This window comes from Rhea pennata, chromosome 19 (assembly GCF_028389875.1).
Source record: "Rhea pennata isolate bPtePen1 chromosome 19, bPtePen1.pri, whole genome shotgun sequence".
Lineage (NCBI taxonomy): Eukaryota > Metazoa > Chordata > Aves > Rheiformes > Rheidae > Rhea > Rhea pennata.
The window spans coordinates 6373184-6394357 of NC_084681.1; the positions used below are offsets into that span (position 1 = coordinate 6373184).

The 21174-nt window shown below is 38.6% G+C and overlaps 1 protein-coding gene across 1 annotated transcript in view; it reads left to right on the top strand.

The window, feature by feature from the left end:
* CA10 (carbonic anhydrase 10) overlaps window positions 1–21174 on the top strand; it is a 196728-nt gene that overhangs the window by 61651 nt on the left and 113903 nt on the right. Inside the window, exon 5 of the mRNA XM_062591662.1 lies at window positions 11370–11512. Coding sequence (XP_062447646.1) covers window positions 11370–11512 — 143 coding nt within the window. The remainder of the gene's footprint in view (window positions 1–11369; window positions 11513–21174) is intronic.

Below are 21174 nucleotides of genomic sequence, written 5' to 3' on the forward strand. Positions count from 1 at the left end.
AAGGGAGCGTAGTCAGCTAAGGACAGCTTCTGGAAAGATCACTGCTGTGCTGAACGGCTTCTCAGTCACAATTTCCAGCTAGCCAGTCCACAAGATAGCAGCCGCCGCAAGGCGAGCCCTCGGCTTGGTCTAGCCTGCGGCACACACCTGGCGTGCACACCTGAGCTCCTGCCCGGAGGTGGTGCGTCTCCCCGCCCTGCGCTGACGGCCGCCCTGCAGCACCTCCCTGAGCCCTGGCTCCACTGCTTGTTACCTGCATCACTTCTGGCTGAGACATTCAGAACTAATTTGATCTTGTGATTCAGATGCTAGATTGAGTTGTGTTTGCCAGCAGCTTCCAGAGGGATTTTGGGAAGTCTCGCTTTGTATCTTGTATGCATTAACAGTAAGATCAGGCCTGATCAGATTAGCAGAGCAATTGCAGTATATCAGAATCACACAAGTTGTATGTTGCCTACACTGCTGTCTGAGGGGAGATAGTCCCTTTAGCCCCCACCTTCAGCGTAGCCGCAGTGCTCTGGCACTCTGGCTTTCGCTCACAGTCTCCTCGAGGTGTTGGCAGGCAAGCCTCGCGGAGCAGGCTCAGTGCTGTAGCTACCAGCCTCCAACTAGGAGACTGCTGCGCTACCCAGCTCTGCTTTATTACACAGCCACCGCACTTGGCCTTCTCCTGCTCCCTGTCTGTATAATCTCTCCTGGTCTCCCCGTCCACCCAAAGATCCCCTTTCAGGGAGGCTGAAGACACTAAACTTGGGGAAGCACTAATCACGTCCTGCCCATTTCAGGTCCCTGGCACAACATACAAACCCTTTACAAACACATGATCTGCCCTCTGGTGGCTAATTTTAGAGGAAGTAATTAAAATACCTTGGCATGATTTAACTTAGCACTTCTGATTTAGTAACTCATTGCAGCATTCAAGAATGCCTGTTCTTAGGCTAGGAATACATTATTAAAGAGTCATTCATGTCCTGGTCTGATATACTCTGATTTCTTAGCATCAGAGATGTAATATCTATAACATATACAATATCTAAATACAATGCATGATTTTTGCAGAGTTGATTGAAAACTTAATAAAAGGATGCAATAGCAAGAATCAAAATTTTGTGCTAAGCTCCACAAATTTCAGCCCCTACAGGCTGACTCTGTAGCTGCTGAAACTTCCAGGCCATCTTCTTTAAAATATATATAAAGTGGAATGGCAGTGGATCTCTGTGCGCCCTGCCTCGCCTTACTGCCCCCAAACTCTTTCTCCTCCCCTGCACTGCCTCATAGATTCCAGCTATCTTCTCCTTAGTTAGTTCCTTTCTCCTCTCCAAAACAGTGGCAAGTATTTATTGGCTTTTTTCCTTCCAGTCTTTTTGGCTTGTGAAAGCCTTCCCAGTTAGCCTGTCTGATGGGAGTTCTGCAGAACATTCTCCTGTATTTGACTACAAATGCAGAAATTTCAAAGTCAATGAGAAAGCACTTAACTGGTATCCTTGAATACATCTTTAGATGATTATCTAAGAACTTTTATAGCCATGTGAAAACCAATATATTTGCAAGATGTTTCCTTACTGACAGCAGAATTCAGCAGCTTCATTTGCTATCTAAAAGCAGCCTCAGCAATATCAACAAGGTTGTTTGGAAGCTCAGATTCATGGCAGAGTTCAAAACATACTCAATGCATTTGCAGACAGAAAGGTTTGAAACATGACCCTATCATTAACAAAGTTGCAATACATTTGAGTGACATATGTGGCAATTAATGTAATGCTAGAGGAGTTTAATAGCAGCAAGTTCATACGGGATATTAAAGTCAGGAAGCTATTTGAATGAGGCTCTGTATGTAACCCAAGATGCTCTCCAGCTATTTGCGACAGTTTTGCCATTCTGTAAAGATAAATAATTTCATTTTTCTCCCAGTCTCCACTGCTTTTTTTTAAGTTACTCAGTTCCTTTTTAAACAATTAATACTATTGTTATTGTTTGTTACAGAATTATTTATATTTACAGGGTTATCATGGACTAAACATCCCACTGATGAATTTTCTGTTTATGTAAGTGGCCCAGTTTTTCCAAGGAAAAGTGACCTTTCACATCTTGCATTTTCCAAATTCTCTAAAGTCAGGTGACTAATGGATTTTAGTATTTCTGAAAGTTAGGCCGATTATGACCAGCCTTACACTCATACTGGTTACTACTCTTCATTTGGTGGACTGACAATGCAGGGATTTGTTGGGTAGAACTTACATTTTCTGTGCACTGTATTTGTCCCTTGGTGTGCCTACAGAATACAGAAATCATAATACAGCATCAACTGTTTTGAATACTGTTGCTCAACTATCCCTTTGCATCGTAAACTAGTTCCTGTGTAAATTGTTTTACCTAGTGTTATAGAGTTCAGTAAGATACAAATACTGTTACTGTGGAGGAAAGCAGAAGATACAGAAGAGCCTGACCTCTTTAGAAGATCTGTAGTTATTTAAGCTCCCACACAACTAGAGGAATCACTTCTGCCTCTTGCACACACAGATTAGTAGAGACATCCCAGAAACAATTTGAGCTGAATTACTCACAAGAGAGTCAGGTTCTCTAAGCATGCAAGTTTTCCTAGGTAACTCTTAAATTATACACAGCAGCAGAAGCCAACCTGCAGAGCCTGCATACACCATGTATGAAATGTTACCAAGGAAGCAGCAATGAGATTTTCCCTCTAGCAGAAATACCAGATCTTAGTATAACTGCAGCTTGGACAAGCAGTAGAAAAATCAGTCACTAGAAGACGATCAGCAGAGAACAAATGACAGAATAGTCTGATGTGGCAGCTACAGAGGCCAAGGTTCCCTTTCCGGCCCAAAGCACTTCACATTAAGGCCTCTGCTCAGAACGGAGGCTTGGCAGCACTGCGTTGGGCTGAGATCAGCATGGCCCAGACAACTTTTTGGGCCATGAATAAGTGGATCTAGCCAGCCATCCTATGGAGCTCTGACATTTCCAAGAACCATTTCAGTTTCTGTAATCTCACTGTGGAAACAGCATCCTCCAGCAGGTCAGAGCTCTTCAGAACAGAGTCAGAGAAAACCGATTACTCTAGAAAACGCCAGAATGCAGAACGATGTTTCTGTCATGAACTGTCATTACAGATATGAACTGCAGCACTCAGTGGTGAACTCGGCGCTTGCTTCTCACTTGCCTTTGCAAGTCAGCAGAGCCAGGACATTTCTGCTTTACTCGCTGTCGTTAGCTGTAAGAGTCTTGTGGGAAACAAAAATAGTACATCGCTACCAGTAATGCCGGAGCACTCCATCATACACAGGAGCCTTCAGGAGAAAGGGACTGCTTAACCCTTCCCAGATGCTCCCCCGAAACCACAGCTGCCTCTCAGTGCCAGCCTTCGCCAGGAGGAGCCCTTAATATCCCCATCCCATCTGAGCATGCTGCTCATTATGTTCATGCTAATGAACAGCACTAGTTGACAGATACAGGCATATATTGACTTTGAGCAACAAACAGTTAACTCCTGACTTCATACCTGACAGTTATGTTTTGTTTTTATTAACACAGTTGCTATGCTGTGAAGCACTGGGGTATCCCAGCTCCAGAAAGAGCACTTCTGGTAGAAGAGTGTGTTTTGTAGGGTTTTATGTTCCTTCTTTCATTTATATTTTTCAGCAAAAGGATCAATAATATCCCCAAGACATTAAAATAAAGCTGAATCTACAGAACAGAGCTCAAGTTATCTGCTAGATAAGCAGTCTTTCCCCTTTCCTTAAAGCAATAGAAATTTCAAATTACTTTTCTCTAAACAACTTTCATTCTTCACATTTCATTTTTTTTTCCACATTTTCTTCACATTTCTGATTCTTATATAAAACTCTGGATCTCACTTGCCCTGCCTCAAAACAGTCACTTATTTAACAGCCAAAGTCCCAAATTCCAAATTTTACAGATTGAAAAACACTACCAAAAATAACAGAAGACTGAACATGAAAAGGTTACTTTTAAAAATCATGTAGCTCAAAATCCAGGTTCTTAAGTTTTTTGCATTGCATCTTTTCCCCTTCCAGTCTCTATTTAAATTCAGGCCAAATTCCCCTTCCTTTCCACGCCTCGAAATCGCAGTGAGCATCAGGCAAACTTGCTCAGCTGCAATTACCAGCCTGTTCTTTGCCTGCTTCAAGGGGAATCAGTTGAGCCCTGTTGGCGATTGGTGGCAGAGGGGTGACCAGAGGAGTTTCCTTTACCCAGGACTGACATTCTAACACACAAGCTGCACCAGCTCCACTCGACCTCCCCCTTTCTTTTAAGCCTTGAACCAAACTGCTTCCATTAGGAGTTTCATTTCTATTTCAGGACATATTTACCCTAAATCTTTTACAGTTGGAACTTTGCTAAGATTACACAGAGAGACAGTTTTCCAAGATTATATATCCTTTGATTGGAATGAGAGAGAAAAGTACAATAAAACTTTCAATTAGCAGTAGCAACGGCCCTAGGAAACCTCTTACTGAGGTTACTTAGTCTTGGACCAAGGTATATCTCTGCCTGTAGATACCCCCTCGTTTATCTATACCACCCTCCTCCTGCCATAATAACGCAAAGAGGTACGTTAGAAAAAGCCTCTATCAGTACCATCTAAGCTGCTGACCTAAATTTTGGTGAAACTAGTATTTGACTGTATGGTTTAGTGTACGTGTTAACTGACTACATTGTGGTAGAGAATCTAATTACATACTGTTATATAACAGGTCTTCATAATTAATATAATATATAAAGGGATGTTAGTCTGCTTTAATCAACATTATAAAAGAGATGGTGATGTTTTCTGCACTGGTATCCCAAATGTGTAGATGAAAATAGCAAAAGCTTTGCAAGGTTAGAGGTCACTAACTGCTAAATATTTTTTTCCAAGTAATACTCTTAAAGAAATTCTTTAAACTACAGCTGTTAATTGCTGCATAATTAAAAGGTAAATTGAAAAGAGTATTGCAGGATGTTTGTATTAAAGACATAGTAGAACTGAACCATTTTTAAAGGTATATTTCCAGAATCTTAACTCTTCCTTTCCCCATTTCCCACTTCAACTGCACTGCCTAAATGAGGGAAAACAGAAAGCTAGAACTTTCCTGTCACTGAGAATCCTTCATACAGAGGGGACGATGACATTTGAACAGACCACTGTGAAACTAGCAGTATGTGATGTGATACAGTTACAGCTCTAGGCTATTTTCACTTCCTGATATCTTGCAAGATCTACTGACAAAAAAAAGCTTTAATGATTTGTTATCTTTTGAATGGTAATTCATATTGCTGTCTCTCTTGGGAATGTATTTTAGCTATCAACTTTTCACTTGTTAAAAGGAAATCAGAATATTTAAGTTCTCAAATTTGAGGCCATCCTGATCCTGTCTAATATTACTGCAGTCTGAAGATTCCTGTGACCAATTACTTACGTGAATGCCATTCTATACTCTGTCATTTCTTTGGTGTCCCTGATTTATCTCTCCAAGCCTTTATGATTTTATGTTTGGCTTTTATGTAGAAGCAGAGCAGGTCATGTGGTTATCCAGAGGCATTAGTATGGTAATTTTCTTCAAGTTGAGTAGGTGGAAATAATTAATGGACTGCTTTATTGATGTACATAGATAGCTGCTTCTCTGTGGTTTCAATTCCCAGCTTCAATAAAGTAGCTTGAGATTTTATCTGAGGGACCAGTAATTACACGGGGCAAGAATAATTGCTGCACAAATACAATCTGATTGTGTTTTATGCTGTTGCCTAGACTGATGCTAAAGCTTAAATACGTAAACAGGAATCTGCTGTATGAATAAGCTGCCTTTTATTTCAGTTCATGAACTTGAACAAAGTAACTTAAATCCAGAAGGTCTGTGCTCTTGAACAGCAGGGTTGGACTAGATGATCTCCAGAGATCCCTTTCAACCTCAACCATTCTGTGATTCTGTGAAAGTTGAACCAACTTCAAAGAGGAAGTTAGCCTTGAACAATACAAGCAACCTGGCTATCTTGTCTAGCTCTCTCTCTTTTTTAGTATTTAGTCTTTTCTTATGCCACTTGGGGACGCAGGCAGTCTTTTCTCCATGAAAGTTTTGCACAGCTGACGCTGAACGCAAGAGATTAAAACAATAAATGTCATCTTAGTATCTTACTGATTTTTAACCGCCCAGTGCCAGCAACATCTGATCAATGAGATGGACAAGATAAAGCGGAGGCTGGTGCCAGGCCAGTCAACTTGTGTCTATTTGAGGCTAGCAGCGTTTTAAAACATCATTTTGCATCTCCACAGTTGTAGGCATATTTCAAAGCAACTGCAAGTAGCTTAAAGGACTCCCTAGACTGTGAAGTTGAGAGCTGATGGGGTACCATTTCACAGCGTGGCACTTCTAGCCTTTCCACAGTGAGTTCAGAATGGAAGGCACAGCCAGGACTTCAATGTAGCAGCCAGATACAGCCCAGGGAAGCACTGCTACACGATGAACCAACTCTGTCCCCCACAGAGCCAAGAGTGCCACTGAGTACAGAGTTTCCACCTCCAAGCAATGCATCTGTTTCCTTCTGAACTAGACCAAACTGTTCCAATCACTGAATCTCAGGGATTATTCAGATATTGCCTCAGAAACTAGCTACACACAATGATTTTGCTGTAAGAGCAACGTATGGGCTACACTAAGGGTTGGACTAGATAAACTCCAGAGGTCCCTTCTAACCATACCATTCTATGATTTCTATGATACAGAAATGAAACATGGGTTGAACTCAGAAGAAATCTAAGTAAGCCTTCCGCAGCCAGGAGGCTGTACTTAATTGTCCACAATCCATTCATCACCTAGACCATTGAGTACAGCAGTTTTTTTAAAAAAATCAAGTAATATTTAATACCTTGCTACAGAGAATGCAGCCTCAAACTAGAAAAAAAAAATTGCTTCCCCTCAGAGCCTGGATGCACTGTTGCACACCTATCACCATGCTCCATGTACAGCTCCAGTATGCTTCTCAGTCTGCTGTAGCAAAAAAGGCATCCTTATTGGACACTCTTCTTTCAGTGCTTTTCCCCCAAGAGATGGGAGACCTATTTTTATTTAGGTACATCATCTGTGCTCATCACCAGGAGAAGAGTAATCAACTCTTGCTTTATTGTTCTAGCTGCTTATTCCACTGTGGTCATGCATAGGTTTGGTAAAAGCCATCAGAATCCCTCATTCTTGTGTGTCATGCTAATGACAAAGTACCTTCATATACCTTAATGTAACTGCTCAGTAAATTGAAAAAATAGCAGCTGCAATAAGACATAGGCTATGAATAAGGGCATCATTGATTTTTTGCATAGGTAGAAAAAAAATAAGTTATCTTCCTCACTTTCTCCCACTAGAACACCAAGAAAGTTTTGTCCATAGCATATTAGTACACAGAAAAAGTCAACTTTGAATTTATCCATTTTCCTTTCTGTTCCGAGAAAGTCAAATGCAGGACATTGGCCAGGTAAAAACTTATCACCTCATGTATTTGTAACATTTGTGACAAACCAGCTCTCAAGCAGTACAAATTTATAGGACTATATAGGCAATAGCAGAGATGACACGATCAGTATACAAAAACTTTGGCAGAAGGACCAATAGCTAGAGAATCGTGTTAAATGAGATTGTAAGCCAGCGCACAGGCTGTGTGCAATTTAGCTTAAGAGTAGCTCTTATACAGGACTGCCAAATACTTCAAAGGTCTACACAAAGATGTAGACTATTCCACAAAAAACTAGTCATCTATTAATGGGAAATGTAATGCAGGTAGTTGTGGGGGAGAAAAAGATATTTCATCAATGATTTAACTCCTGATAGAACCTTTTCCTTTATTGAGCCTGGAGTAACAAAATAATGAATAGTTTTATATTTCTCCTACATTCAACTACTGATTTCTTCAGTATAATCAGTGAGTTTGGTTCTTGTGTTTGATTTAAGCCTCCTTGGATTTTCCCATTATGGTTCTAAATTCTTTTCCATTACTTTGAACATCTAGGCAGCACCACTAATTACCTTGATTACATGTGATCAGACATTAATATTACATAATATCCTCATCTATTAATTAGCTTAGGTGTGCAGTCTTGGGTCAGTCTTACTTCAGCTGAAGCATAAGCTGAGTCTTTCTGATCACAGGGGAAAGGTTGGGCAAAAAAAAGTGCAGTAATGGCAATCATATGTAATAGAGGTAGCACCAAGCATACATCAGCGATTCTCATGAGCGAATTACCCAGGCATTTAGGAAGAAATCAAAGATTGCAGCAGACTTACATGTCAGGGTGACAAGTCTGACCTTTGCAGCGCAACACCATAACGTTAGAGCTCCACCTTCCTGATCCCCAGCAGTGGGCTGGTGTGACAGGTAGCAAGTAGAATGCAAAGTCACCCTGTCAAAACCAGAAAGAACATTATGAAACATCCATTCATAGCCGCTATCTAGAGTGCACCTCTTCCGGGAGGATCCTAGTCACACCAGACTAAGTAATACAAATTTGAAGGGAGTTGACTGCCATTTGTTTGGCTTGCCATTTTATTGCACTTACGTCTAGTTTATTTCTATAAAGCTCACTAAAGAATTCTCTATGTTGTACCAATACCTAGAATATTTGTGCTCAGGAAATTTTTAGTAGTACTAAACCACTCAAGTAAGAAGAATTCCCTTTGAATATTTCCCCTCTTGAACCTACAGCTCTACAGTTTCATCATAAATATTAATCCTTTTTTTTAAAGAAACACAGCAGGATCTATCAAGGGAAACCTGGCTATCTCAGTGTTAAGCTAAACTGTATACTGTAGGCTCATGCATAAGAAGCATTTTTCTCTCTGACAAACAGTAGTGCTATAATGAGATTTACAGTACTTAAAGAACAAGTAGCACATGCACATACTCAGTAACTAGGTGTAACTTGTGCCTTGCTTTGCCTAAAGAGCAAGGTAGTGCAATGCATCAACATTTAGTGTAAGTTTGGGAACTTGCCACATCACAGAAGTGTCCACTGGGAGCTGACCAATAGTGTGGACAGAGGAGCCAAAAAAAAAAAAAATAGAACCATACCTTCCTTTCATTAAAAAATAAAATAAAGGAATAGAATAAAATCACATCAGGCCTATTTTAAGGGCCTTCCTTCTGACCTTCTGGGTGGGTTTATTATTCAAAGAGAGACTAGTGACTTAATTTGATGTGGGCATCTGCCCACATTTTCTAGCAATCCTGAGTGCTGTTCCTTGCCTTTCACTTACCCAAGTTCATATGGCATTATACTGTGACTCCTCCTTCCAGCCTTCACATAGTGCCTAGTAATCATAGCTCCCTGGTTTGGGCACTGCACGCCAGCTGGATCAACTGTTAGTGCTCATTTCAGAACTGTTCAACTAGAGGATGTAAGGAGACTTTAGATTTTTTTTTTTTATCCCCGTTGCATGGGTTATTGCTTAATGATGTTAACAAAAATCCTGCTACTAACTTTTAGCAGGAGCCCCCCACAAAACCTTTATGACTCTCAAGCCAGAAATACCCAGTAGAGTGAGGTAAGGACAGTGCCACTTAGACCTCTTCAGGGCTGTTTAAGCTTACGTGCTTATGAAGCATCCAAAGACACACAGACACTCAGAGACTCAAATCAGAGAAAGAAGAAAGCTTTATCAAAAAAAAAAAAAAAAAAAAGAAAGAAAAAAGCTTTCAGTTGTTATATATAAAGTAGTATCTGTTGATAATAACTTGTGTACTACTGGGATAGGTAGAGGCTCAACATTTGCAAAACATTTTCCATCTGTACTCTGTAGATACTTGTGCTGGAGTTCCGCTGTGCAAGCAACAGCCTAAAGAAACTTAAGATCTTTTACTTCCATAGAAAAGCTTATACAGGAAGCTAGATTTTAACTCAACCAAAATTTTACATCTAAGCATGCTTAAACTTCACTTAAACTGTTAGGAAAGCACTCACCAAGATAAGCCATTTTCCTGAGGCAACAGTACTCAGGAGATACTTTCCTTCTATTTTTCCTCCAAGGAACATTCGCAGTGAGTTGAGTCTGCTACAAACATGAGGGTCAAACCAAAGCAACAATCCACGTAGCTCCCACCAGAGCAGCCAAAGATTTCACTCAGAAGAAAGCACTCACACTGCTATACTCCACATGCAGTTAGCCTTAGCATCTGCAAGGCTTCTTATAAGCGGCTGATGAGTTCTTTTCAACTCCACCCTTTAGGCAAAACACCTGTGCTCCTGCCCCCATGAGCTCAGCCTCATGCTTCTTGCTCCAGTCTGGGTTTATAGACTTTATCATGCAGAATTTGGAGATCAGAAAAATGCTGTGAGGCTCAAAGGTTACGAAAAAATAAAAATCTATAAAGAAAAACAAATCCTCCAAACAGAACATCAACATTAGCACCTGTAAATTTCCACCTGCTACACAAAACTACACAGAATAATTATGACAAAGCCAACGTTGCCTCATCGTAAACTTCAGTAGGGGCAAAGAGTGCACACAAAAATTTGTTTGTCCTTCATATGTTCTGTAAGTTGCTTCTCAGTCATTTAGCCAGAAATTTTTGATCATCCAAAGAGAGGTTCAGGTTGATCTTGTCTAAATTTTGAAACTGCAGATTAAACGCAATATGACCCTCCAGTCTGCAGGTATCTGATGAGAAGCAGTGCATACTCACACACAGAACATTCTTCTTACTTTGCCAGTTAGGGCACAAAATCTTTTAAAGTGACTCAACTTGTGAAAGTTGAGTTCAGGGGATCCTCCATGTTCCAAGCCATTGCAGATACCACCAAAATATGGCTTTTCCAACAGTAAGTTTTTAAAATACAAACTTTGACTAAAAGAGGTGTGCGTGAATGGAAAAGAAATGAATAGAACTTGTCTAGAGAGCAACCTGTTCTTCAGAATCACAATATGTCACTTATAGTAATCTTTTATTTTAAAAAGAATTTTACTAAACACGAAGACTTTTTAAAAACTGAGTAAAAATGGGTTGTTTCTAATCCAAGGATACATTGTATGCATGTAAAGTTAGCGTAAGGACAAATGAGTCGCATTATCTATTGCTAAGTAAATATTCTATGATTTAATAACAAAGGAGCTATTTATAATTGAGTCTTGTATTATATCTAGGTACTGTCAAGACAGCAAAAAATACACTGATATGAGAATATATGAAATCGTATGTTTTGGTCTTTGTGTATAAGGTTTTACATTTCAGGTACTTGATTAACATATCTATGTTTTCAGCTTTAGTGAGCATGGAGACAGTATGACAAGTTTAATTAATACTTGCATATATTTCTCTTTTTCAGACTTTTCTTAAATCTGCATTTTTTTTTTAATTTTATTTTGCAGTTCCCTCCTTTTGGGGTTTGGTGAACTCAGCTTGGAATCTTTGCTCTGTTGGGAAAAGACAGTCACCTGTCAACATTGAAACCAGCCATATGATTTTTGATCCCTTCCTAACTCCACTTCGCATAAACACAGGGGGAAGAAAGGTATGAATTCTATCATGCTCTGGTATAACAGCAAGAAGTTAATAGACTTACAAACATTTTGCTGTATTTATATTTCTGAAGCATTAACACTTTTATCTCAGTCACTTTCGAGGCAGAATAACAAGGTAATCCTGTGCAAATCCAAGCTTTATCATTGTTGGAGGGATAGCAACCATGTATTTTTAGATGTCTTCTAGTGCATATTTACATTTTCATTTGACCTGTCTGTTACTTGAAACTTTTCTGTCTAGAAGAATAGCATCTCCTTTGTAAAAACTGCATGTTAATAATTAAATTTGGTGTTCATCCTGAGTGGAATTTTAAAGCTGCTGTTCTAAAAATGTAGCTGAAGATGGCCAAACCCTACTTTTATTAATCTAAATCAGGATAACCTTGTTGTGTCATCATTTTAAGGGTCAGGGAGGGATGATAAGCTTCTTCGTACTATGAAATAAAGGGAGCTGTGTAATTTCTACCTGAGCATAGGACAGGCAGACAGATGTGTTCAAAAAGTAATCTTGTTTTTATGTTATTTAGAGAATATTGGCACTTAGAATCTTAAAAACACAAGTTTTATTGGGCATCTCCCGACTTATATTAATTATAAAACTAAATGACAACATTTATTTTAATAGGTCATAAGCACCTCTCCAAGTATATTGGAAATGATGGAAATGATAGGTTAGCAAAGACTACCTTATATGGCTAAAATCAATCTGATAATTTCATGTTGAAAGTGAGTAGAATGTCTGCCACAGCTGATTAGTTTATTAACCTCTCTTTCTGTATTTTAAATGGAGGTTTATGGAAATCTAATCAGATGAAACAGATTTAGAAAGTGTTTTTTAATATACTGAGGTATGAAACCAGAGTCATTTTAGGTTAGCTGATGTGTCCAGCTGTGGCTCAGAACATAAACCTTGAGGCTTGTCCTTGTGCACTAAAGGTGGAGACAGAAAACTACCTTGACAGAATGATGGTCTGCAAATATATGGAGATTGTTGTTGAGGTATGTGTACTTACAGAAATACGACTGATATATGCTAATCAGTCATCTTAGCCTCTCTTTTTTACACTGTCTCAAAGTTATGTTCAGTGCTAAAACTTTCACAAATCCTAAATTGTCTTTTGAGAAGTGATCTAAGTATGTAGACGCTGAAGGGCTTGATTCTAGTAAGTCTTGCTGAACTGTTTTTCTAATTTGTCATGTTCAGATCGCCACTCTTTCCCCCCACCGGAGGTTATCATCTCCATAGCAGAGCTGGGAGAAGGAAATTTAGCCTTCATTGGCAGTTTAAACTAACCTGACAGACCAAAAAGCTTAAAATTATGGCCTCAAGGAGGTCTTTCCACCTTGCTTATTTTTTTTAATTTTAGTAAAAAGTACAAGTTCCATAAATGTTTCTACAAGTTGTTACATCTCTGATATTGCAGCATTGTGCTACTGCATGCATATGAGGCAAAATAATTGACCAGAAACTATTTATAGCTATGAATTTGAAAAACAGTCAAGCAAGTGCATTTCTGCTGCTGACTCAGAGCCTGTAAGCTAAACTGAAACTACTATATGTCAGTGCATACAATGAAAAAATTGCAGGGAGGAGGAGAACGGATTTAGATCCCAAGCATGTTTCACTTTTAATGATCTCATGTGATGCTAATAGCACAGGGGACATTTTACATATGTGACTGTTAAATTGATTTTCTGTATTATGGAACTTAAGGGCTAATTCATTCTTTCAATTTATGTCTATTAAAAAAATTATAATGAATATACTTACTAAAAATAAGGAGTGAAGACAAATTTTAGAATTGAGCAACAAAAAAATCAGCTGTGTTCATTTCTGAGAAATACTTTCTTCCAAAATTGCCATTCAAAGAGTGGTAGTAATTTGAAACATTTCAAATTAAAACTGATCCTAATGATTACGCCTAATGATTTTTTTTTTTTTTTTCACTGAAGAATGTATTCACAGTATGGAAGTTCAGGAACAATCACAAATAACCAAGTTATTTGTCTGTTTATCCAACTGGCTGTTTGATATTTTTTAATTACAGATTTTTTTTATAAATAAAATATCTTGAACCTAGTGGAATTTGTTAGCACTCTTGGAAATAGTCATTAGTTCAGAATGGGTTTTGTGTTGTTTACCTTATTTGGAGGTGCCTAAAAAGGTATTTTAAATATTTTGTTGCTTAGTCTGTGTAGGTAGATCTCTTCTTTTATTCAGTCTTCTGCAATACAGAACAAAGCAAATGAAAAAGCATTGTGACTTACAGAATAACCAATATCAGAACAAGCAGAGATGCTAACAAAAGGTTATTCCAAAGTGATTTATCTTCTCCTGGCATCTTGACAATTGAGATTTCTCCTGGAAACAGTATGAGATATTGGGAATTTGCTCTGTAGTTCCCACTGAGGTTCTGGTGGTTTGTGTGCACATATATCAGAATTGATGTGAGCCTCTTAACAGAAAGGATAAAATGGTGATATCGTTGCTTACTGAAGGACAGTAGTGCTTCCAACTCCGGTCCAAATTTCAAAGGAACATGTACATTTTCCTTTTTAAACAGAAATGCATTGAGGTTTTTGTTTTTGATGCCAAAGTAAGAGTTTTACAGATTCTAATATTTATGTAAAGTCTGAAATATTTCAGATTATTTATAAATTATGCTATGACATAATGTGAAATTTAAGAACAAAATTACATGGAAACTCCAGCGAGTTGAAGCCAGGAGTTTTAGAATATTTATTACCTTTAACAATTCTAAGAATTTAACTGGTTTTGTGCCAGCTCAGGATGAAGCAAATGTCTGATTATTAATAAAACACTGGAGGTACTGAGGGCCTGGGAGATGTTTTATCACTAATGAGGTGTTCTTTTCGCACTCAGAAATGGTATCCTGCTGATGTCAAACAGTGATGCTCTTCTGTCAAGTTATGAGAACAGGATTTATTCTAGTTGAACTTTAGCCTATTTTAGAGAGATATCTAAAATAGTTGAATCAAAACTCTCCTTCGAGCAAAAGATTGCAATTTGATGCTTTTAAAAAAACTGTTTGTTAAGGCTTCAGTAAGAATTTGATTTTGCAAGTAGTATATTTGCGTTCACTTTTTTTGTTATTGTGTTCTTGTATGTTGAAAATAGAGGTGTGTCTCTTATAGGCCGAAGCACTTCAGTTTTCAGGGCAATGAACTAATTGATAGAGCAGCCAGGAAATTTCTTAAACAACACTTAACTGTGATTATGCTGCACCCTAAAGGATTTTATGGAATTGATCCCAAGAAAATGATGAGCAAATAAAAAAGGGATTTAATATGATTTCAAACCACAGTTATAACAAGCTATCTTAGATGCACAGTGAACAAAAGTCAAAATTATACACATCATTTAGAAAGGGTGTTCGGAGGGGAGTCAAGCCTTAAGAGAGCAGTTAGATGTACGGAAACTTTCGGTAAAGTTATTCTTGGAAGAGTAACTTCAAATTTTTAACAAAGGTTTTTACTGTTAAAGTAGACATCAGTTTTCTGATTTTGAAAACATTTCTACTCTGTGTGATTCACTTTTTAAATTAACTTCAGTAGGAACAGAAGAGGTTCACCCACGGGAACAGAATGCAAGCCCACGCCTAGAGCAATTCCAATAACACAAGCGGACAACATGCTCACAGGCTTACACTATCTCCTCTTAACTCTTCCATTTCTTAGCACTGGTTTCTCCTGTTCATTCGTTTGTGTATGTGTGAGCATTGCTTAATTTCTCTAACTAGTTACCTGTATTGGTCTGTATTTCTAAAACATCAGACCAAAACCATTCCAAACCATTTCCTTTATATAATTTATCTGGAATGAGGTTTCCACCTTCACACTAGTAGTTACTTTTCTAGTATCTTTTGTCAGAGAGCTTCCCTTATTTCAGTGTTAATATTGGAAGGTATTGGAAGTAAACCATCTTGACACTTTCCTCCAAATTTTTAGACCAGCTGAGAATAAAAAAAAAATGTATTTTCTCGTTACTAAAGAAACAGAATTGTCTGAAAAGAGATGCTGAAGGAACAACATCATTGTCTTCCTACCCAGCAGCCTGCAAGGGGAAAAGAATACGATCTGTGGCCTGTTACACAGCAGGCAACTTAATAGTGACTTCTGGCCTTAATATTTCTGAATTACTGAAAGAGAGGTTAAAAAGAAACTTCTCATTCCATTTGGGAGCAAACGGGATGGCAGTGCAGTTTGCCATATTTATACCACTTCAATTCAATTTTAAAAATAAAGTTCCAGTGAGCAATAATATATTGCTTTATGTGATGTCCACCCATTGCAGTGCAGTACTGGATCATGCAGTTTACATCTTCAGGTGTTAATGCTGTGTTGTGCCGTTATTTTGTACATTTGTGCGTCTCCATTTTCTGAGAACGTGGCTTTTGAGGTCCTCAGGGCTGAATATCATTGATACAGATAATTGGATTTCAAGATACAGAGTTTCACCACGAGGTTCTTAATGAGTTTACATGCAGATAATTTCTCTAGAAAAAAAAAGCTGCTGTTGAGGAAACTCCCCGTGTTTCAGTTCTCTCTCAGTTCCAGCTTTGTCTCTTGAGTATCCATTTTAGTGAATTTAAACACAGCCCTTTTCGGATAAACACTCCTTTTTAATAAACAATGCAAACCCTTATTAACATACAAATCACACCTCTCCACTCTGTCACAAAGAAAAATACAGTTTTACTTGCTTTACTTTTTTTCTTTGGGTTCACATAGGCACCAAGGCAATGAGAACTGGACAACAGAATAGCTTAACAGAGGAGCTAGTGCAGCGTAGCGGCATTTTGACAAAAAGCACTATGGATTCCAGTCTCCAAGGCAGCGGTTTCCAGCTTGTGGTCTGCAAACTGCTCATCATACACAAACCACCTCACAGTAGTATGGGGCTTCACACCGAGCTAGGACCTCCTCTGCTGGGACCTGTTTTTCCTTTCACTCATGCTGGCAGTATCTCTTCTCCAAGAACATCTTTGCCTCTGTTCCCCAAAATCTTTCCCCCTCACCCTCTGCAGACCATCTGCCTTTGGTCTCCCAGTTGTCTGTGGACTTTTTTTCAAGGATCCTATTGCCAAGATTTTTAAGATTGAATTATCTAAAGCTCGGGTTAGCTGAGAAGCAGTTATATGTGTGCAAAGGCAGTACTATATTTCTAAATTTAGGGAGAAACACATACTAGGAAGACAAGTATCTGAAGCAGAACCACAAAGGAAAGGTTTGCTGCTGTCTTGGCCTCCACTCTACTGCCTGTGGGGGACATTTTGTATTTTGTTTTTGTAGACCTCCTCAAATTTTGAGGAAATCTTAGATTTTTCTGTGGTAATTTGGTAATTTGTAAGAAATTCTTTGCAGCAAAAGTCCTTGGGGATATTCTAAATGAAATAAAGACTTTGAAAGATACCAGTAGATGTCACTTGGGGTTGTAGAGGCTGCATCTGTGCAGCTGTACGTGGTTTTAAGTGCTTGAACACCATCACAAATAGCGGTCCTGGTGCCTTTGCTTAGACAGCATCAGCTGTGGCACGAGCAGGGCTGGCGGTTCTGGTGCAGCCACTTCTGCCACTAGCATGCTTAGTTCTTGGCCCTGGTGCCCTAACTGCTTCTTGGGTGGGACGCTAGCATCCTTTCAGGAATTTCTGTTATCTTGGAGCATGAGCATTTTTTTTTTTTACCAGTTCTTTGCTGTAGTTATTTTTTTTCTCCTAATAATGTTAAGTAACAATATTTGCTTTAGATACAAAGTGAATCCCTTTCAGTTAATTAAACCTTGTCACATTAGTGATGCCATTTGTTACTAATCATTTTAGTCATGCTCAAGGACTTAAACTCTGTTTTAAAACATGTAAAGTTCTGTTTAAAAATCTCTTTCTTTTTAAGAAAGACCATTCTACCTCATGTTAATCTCTGGGGAACTGAAAAAATCGGTGTCTGCTGGCCAAGGGCTGTCCCTGAAGGACAGTTACTCACTACAATCCATAATTCTGTCTTCTTATATGGGACATTAATGAATGCAATCATGTATTATTTAAATTAATATCTTTATAAATAATTGGCTTATTCTATGCATCAAAAATAATGGCAACATTTAGCAGTTTCTAAACCAAAATAGAGTGGAAAAAAGACAGAATTAGGAACTGAAGTCAGTTAAGTGCTTTCTCTGCCAGGTTGTTCTGATTCCATGCTGTTCAATCAATTCAGAATATTACTAACATTTTTCTCAAGAGTACAATATATGACAACTGCCAAGCTTTGCTTTGGTGATTACTAAAAGGACAGATTCCGGTGTGAACGATATTTCAGCACTGTAGGAATATAAAAAATGAATTGCTAGAAATGGTCCAGGAGGAATAAATAGCATCAATGTCATCTGTAAACTGATTTGTGGTGAATTTTCAGAGGGCTGAATAATATGATGTTTTGATGTAGAGTGGCTCCAGAAAGTCCGAAGTCCAATGCCAACATCAAAAACTTAAATGAATAAAAAAATGAATAATTGTGAAACATTTCTTTTACTCCTACAGTACTGTGTGTTCTCAGATGTATTAGTAAGTGAATATAAAATAAAACTAGCAGGTTAAAGTAGATGTTGTTAATCAGTCCTAGCCATTGGCTATTCAGAACAAGAAAACTTGCCAAGGACTGTTTCGAGGTACCTGCAAACTTTGTTCTTAGTAGACCATAGGGGGAAGATGTGTATTCAGGGACTAGATCTGGATATATACCAGCGGCTGTCTGTCACTTCAGCGATTCTTGATATTGAAGCAAGATAGAGTTTGGTAACAGGAGATTCCCAAATATAGATCTTTGGCTGAAAAAGTAAGTTTTTACACCAGCTTTCCAAATGGTTACGCAGGCAGAGGGGGTACGGAGTGCTTGTGGCCTGCTGGTTGCAGCTGTTAATTGTAAGGTTGTAAGAGACCCATTTCCTGACCAGCTGGATTTGGGCTTTTGGGGAAACTGAGGAAAAATTTCTCACTTTTTTAAATTAAACATAACTGTCATCCAGAGAGGGGGTAGTAGGGTTGAAACTATAGACTGGTGCCTGGTGTTGCTATATTACAGCAGTCCCAAACAAGTAGAAGTAACAAAAAAGTATACTAAGATTCACACTGACTTGTGGATCTCCCTCCCATATAAATTAAGAAAATTGAGGCTAAGTAAAATTGCTTTATGGCTAGGGCATTAAGCACAAAATAATTTTAAGTCTTGCACTTAAGAAACTGCTTTTGGTTTTTGTCTCTCCAGCACAAGAGATAACAGTACCTAGTCGCCTCTCCTTACGCTGTTTTGCTCTGAATGTAACCAAAAAACTACCTTATTTCCACCAGGGATTTCTGCTTGTCTTGCAGGCAGAGTAGGCACTTCACAATGGCACATGCATTGTTTTCCCCCGTTTAATTAGTTAATCACTGATTGTAGAGAAGTGGACACCCTTTGCTTATAGATACGCAAATTAAACTATGTATTTTAGGATTAGATGAGAGAAAGGGGCTTAAGAAAGAACTGAAGCAGAGGTCAGCAAACTGTTTCTAATAATCAAAAACAAGAGCGTGGATAAGCAGCTCCTCATCAGATTGGACTCTGGATGGTAAAGCAGAGGGGCTACATAAGCTGCGTGCCCCTCAACAGGCTGAGGAAAACCAGCAGTAGACGATTCTGGAGCAGAGGAAGAGTGTGCATAAATTGAGGGTAAGAAACTTCTTACTATAAGGGACAGTATATGTTACAGGAGGTGGCAGGCCTTGTAAGGACATTGGAAAGAGAAAATAATGCATTTGCACTTGCCCTTTTTTATTTGGGATATGTTTTTCCTGTAGAAAAAGTGACAGAAAATGATAGCTCATAGTAGTATTGATTAGAGGTATGGCAGCTCGCTGTGTCAGATAGGTAAGTGTCTTAATTTATAACTATAGTTCAATCATATAACTATTGCTTTCAATTGAAAGCAATTATAACTACATAGTTTTACCTCCACTTCTTTATCAAGTTGTTACTTGTATCCCTGAAAGAGAAACAGTGCTGCAGTTTAGGCCCGACAATGGAAATTTTAGCTTTCTGAGCAAGTGCCTGAGGGGACATAAAGAAGGAAATTAAGCTTGACTCCCGAAAATCATTCAGGAGTCTATTTTAACTAGCAAAGGTGAACAAGAGTAAAATAAAGAAATATTTTTAGATGTTTGCTTTAGTAAACTTGGATAAAGGAAAAAGGAAAAATTTGGTACATGAGTAGAAAATGCTAAATACATAACAATCCCATTTTTGCAAGTCTTCTCTGGGATGCAGTTCCTTTCTTAGCCTTTCCCATCTCAATTTACAACACTTGTCTTCTAGGAAAAATAAGCGTGTTCGTGTGTATGCTTTTGTGTGTATGTGCGTGTGACTCTCAGCTTTCCTCCTTTTTCAAAAGCTTTATCTTGTCATTCATCATTATGGGAGTCCAGTAAAGGAGAAGGAGAGTATGAGATTGCAGTTTTCTATTTTCCATTAAGTTTTCAGAATGCATAAACTCCATAAGACATTTGATTAAAGCAGCAATCCAAAGAAATAGCATAATTTGTATAGAAAGTCAATAAACTGTTGATTTTTGCAATTTATATTTTGTCCATGTTGCCTCAGCCCCAGCTCAGAATAATACTGTAAATAAGTAGAGATGGTTTCCGTGAACTCATCTTGGACTTAAATCTGCATAACTTGCATCATAACTGATTATCATCTGGAGGAAGTTCATATGGGTGCTTACATACCCTGAGGAGGTTCCTTTCTTGAGACAATCGGAGATCTGAAAGAATTATTCAGTTTTTTCAAGAAAGATGACTTTCAGTGTTGCCATTATGAATTCACAAGGTCTTAACTACCTCAAAGCAGTTTAGGGGATAAGGTGAAAACACGTACATCATAAATATAATTAGTACTAATATTTAGGCTGTGGTACCATGCTAAAAAAAACCAAAACAAAAAAACCCCACACACTAGCACACGCTGCACTCTGCCTTATTACAACAGCTCAGTCTCAGGGAAGCCGCACAACAGCAGAGGATGTTCATAGAAACACTAACCTAGATGGCATGTTGTCACATAGGTTCGTTTGAAATTTATAATAGGGCTGGGAGTGAGGGGAAGTCGGAAAAGTGTGGGCAAGGGTTAATAAGATTAAATCATGTTTCTTGACTTCCTTTGGCTCAGATGGATGTGTAGGAATAAGGAATGGATATAGCCTTTACTCCCATATCCCTTCAGCCAGCAGCTGAAGGCAGCATATCAACGTCACAGTTTGCTGCTGATAGTAGCAAAACCATGTAGTTTCAATTTGCAGCCCTCCCTTCCCCAACACACAGTGTAAAGAAATACATCTTGGAGACAAATTTAAATCATAGCATCTTCCGCGGCGATGCTAAAGGCAGCACAGCTGTGCTGAGGTGGCACTTAAAAGCTCCTTTGAAGATACTTTGCCCTAACTAAGAAGTTAGCCTTAACTACCTCACCTAGACCTGTTTCACCTAGGAATATTTAAGACCTCTACCCATAATAGTGTTCAATGGTGCTATTTCAAAGATTTTTTTTTTGGGGGGGGGGGGGGGGGGGGAAGGGGGGAGGAAGGGGATTAAAAGGGACATTATTT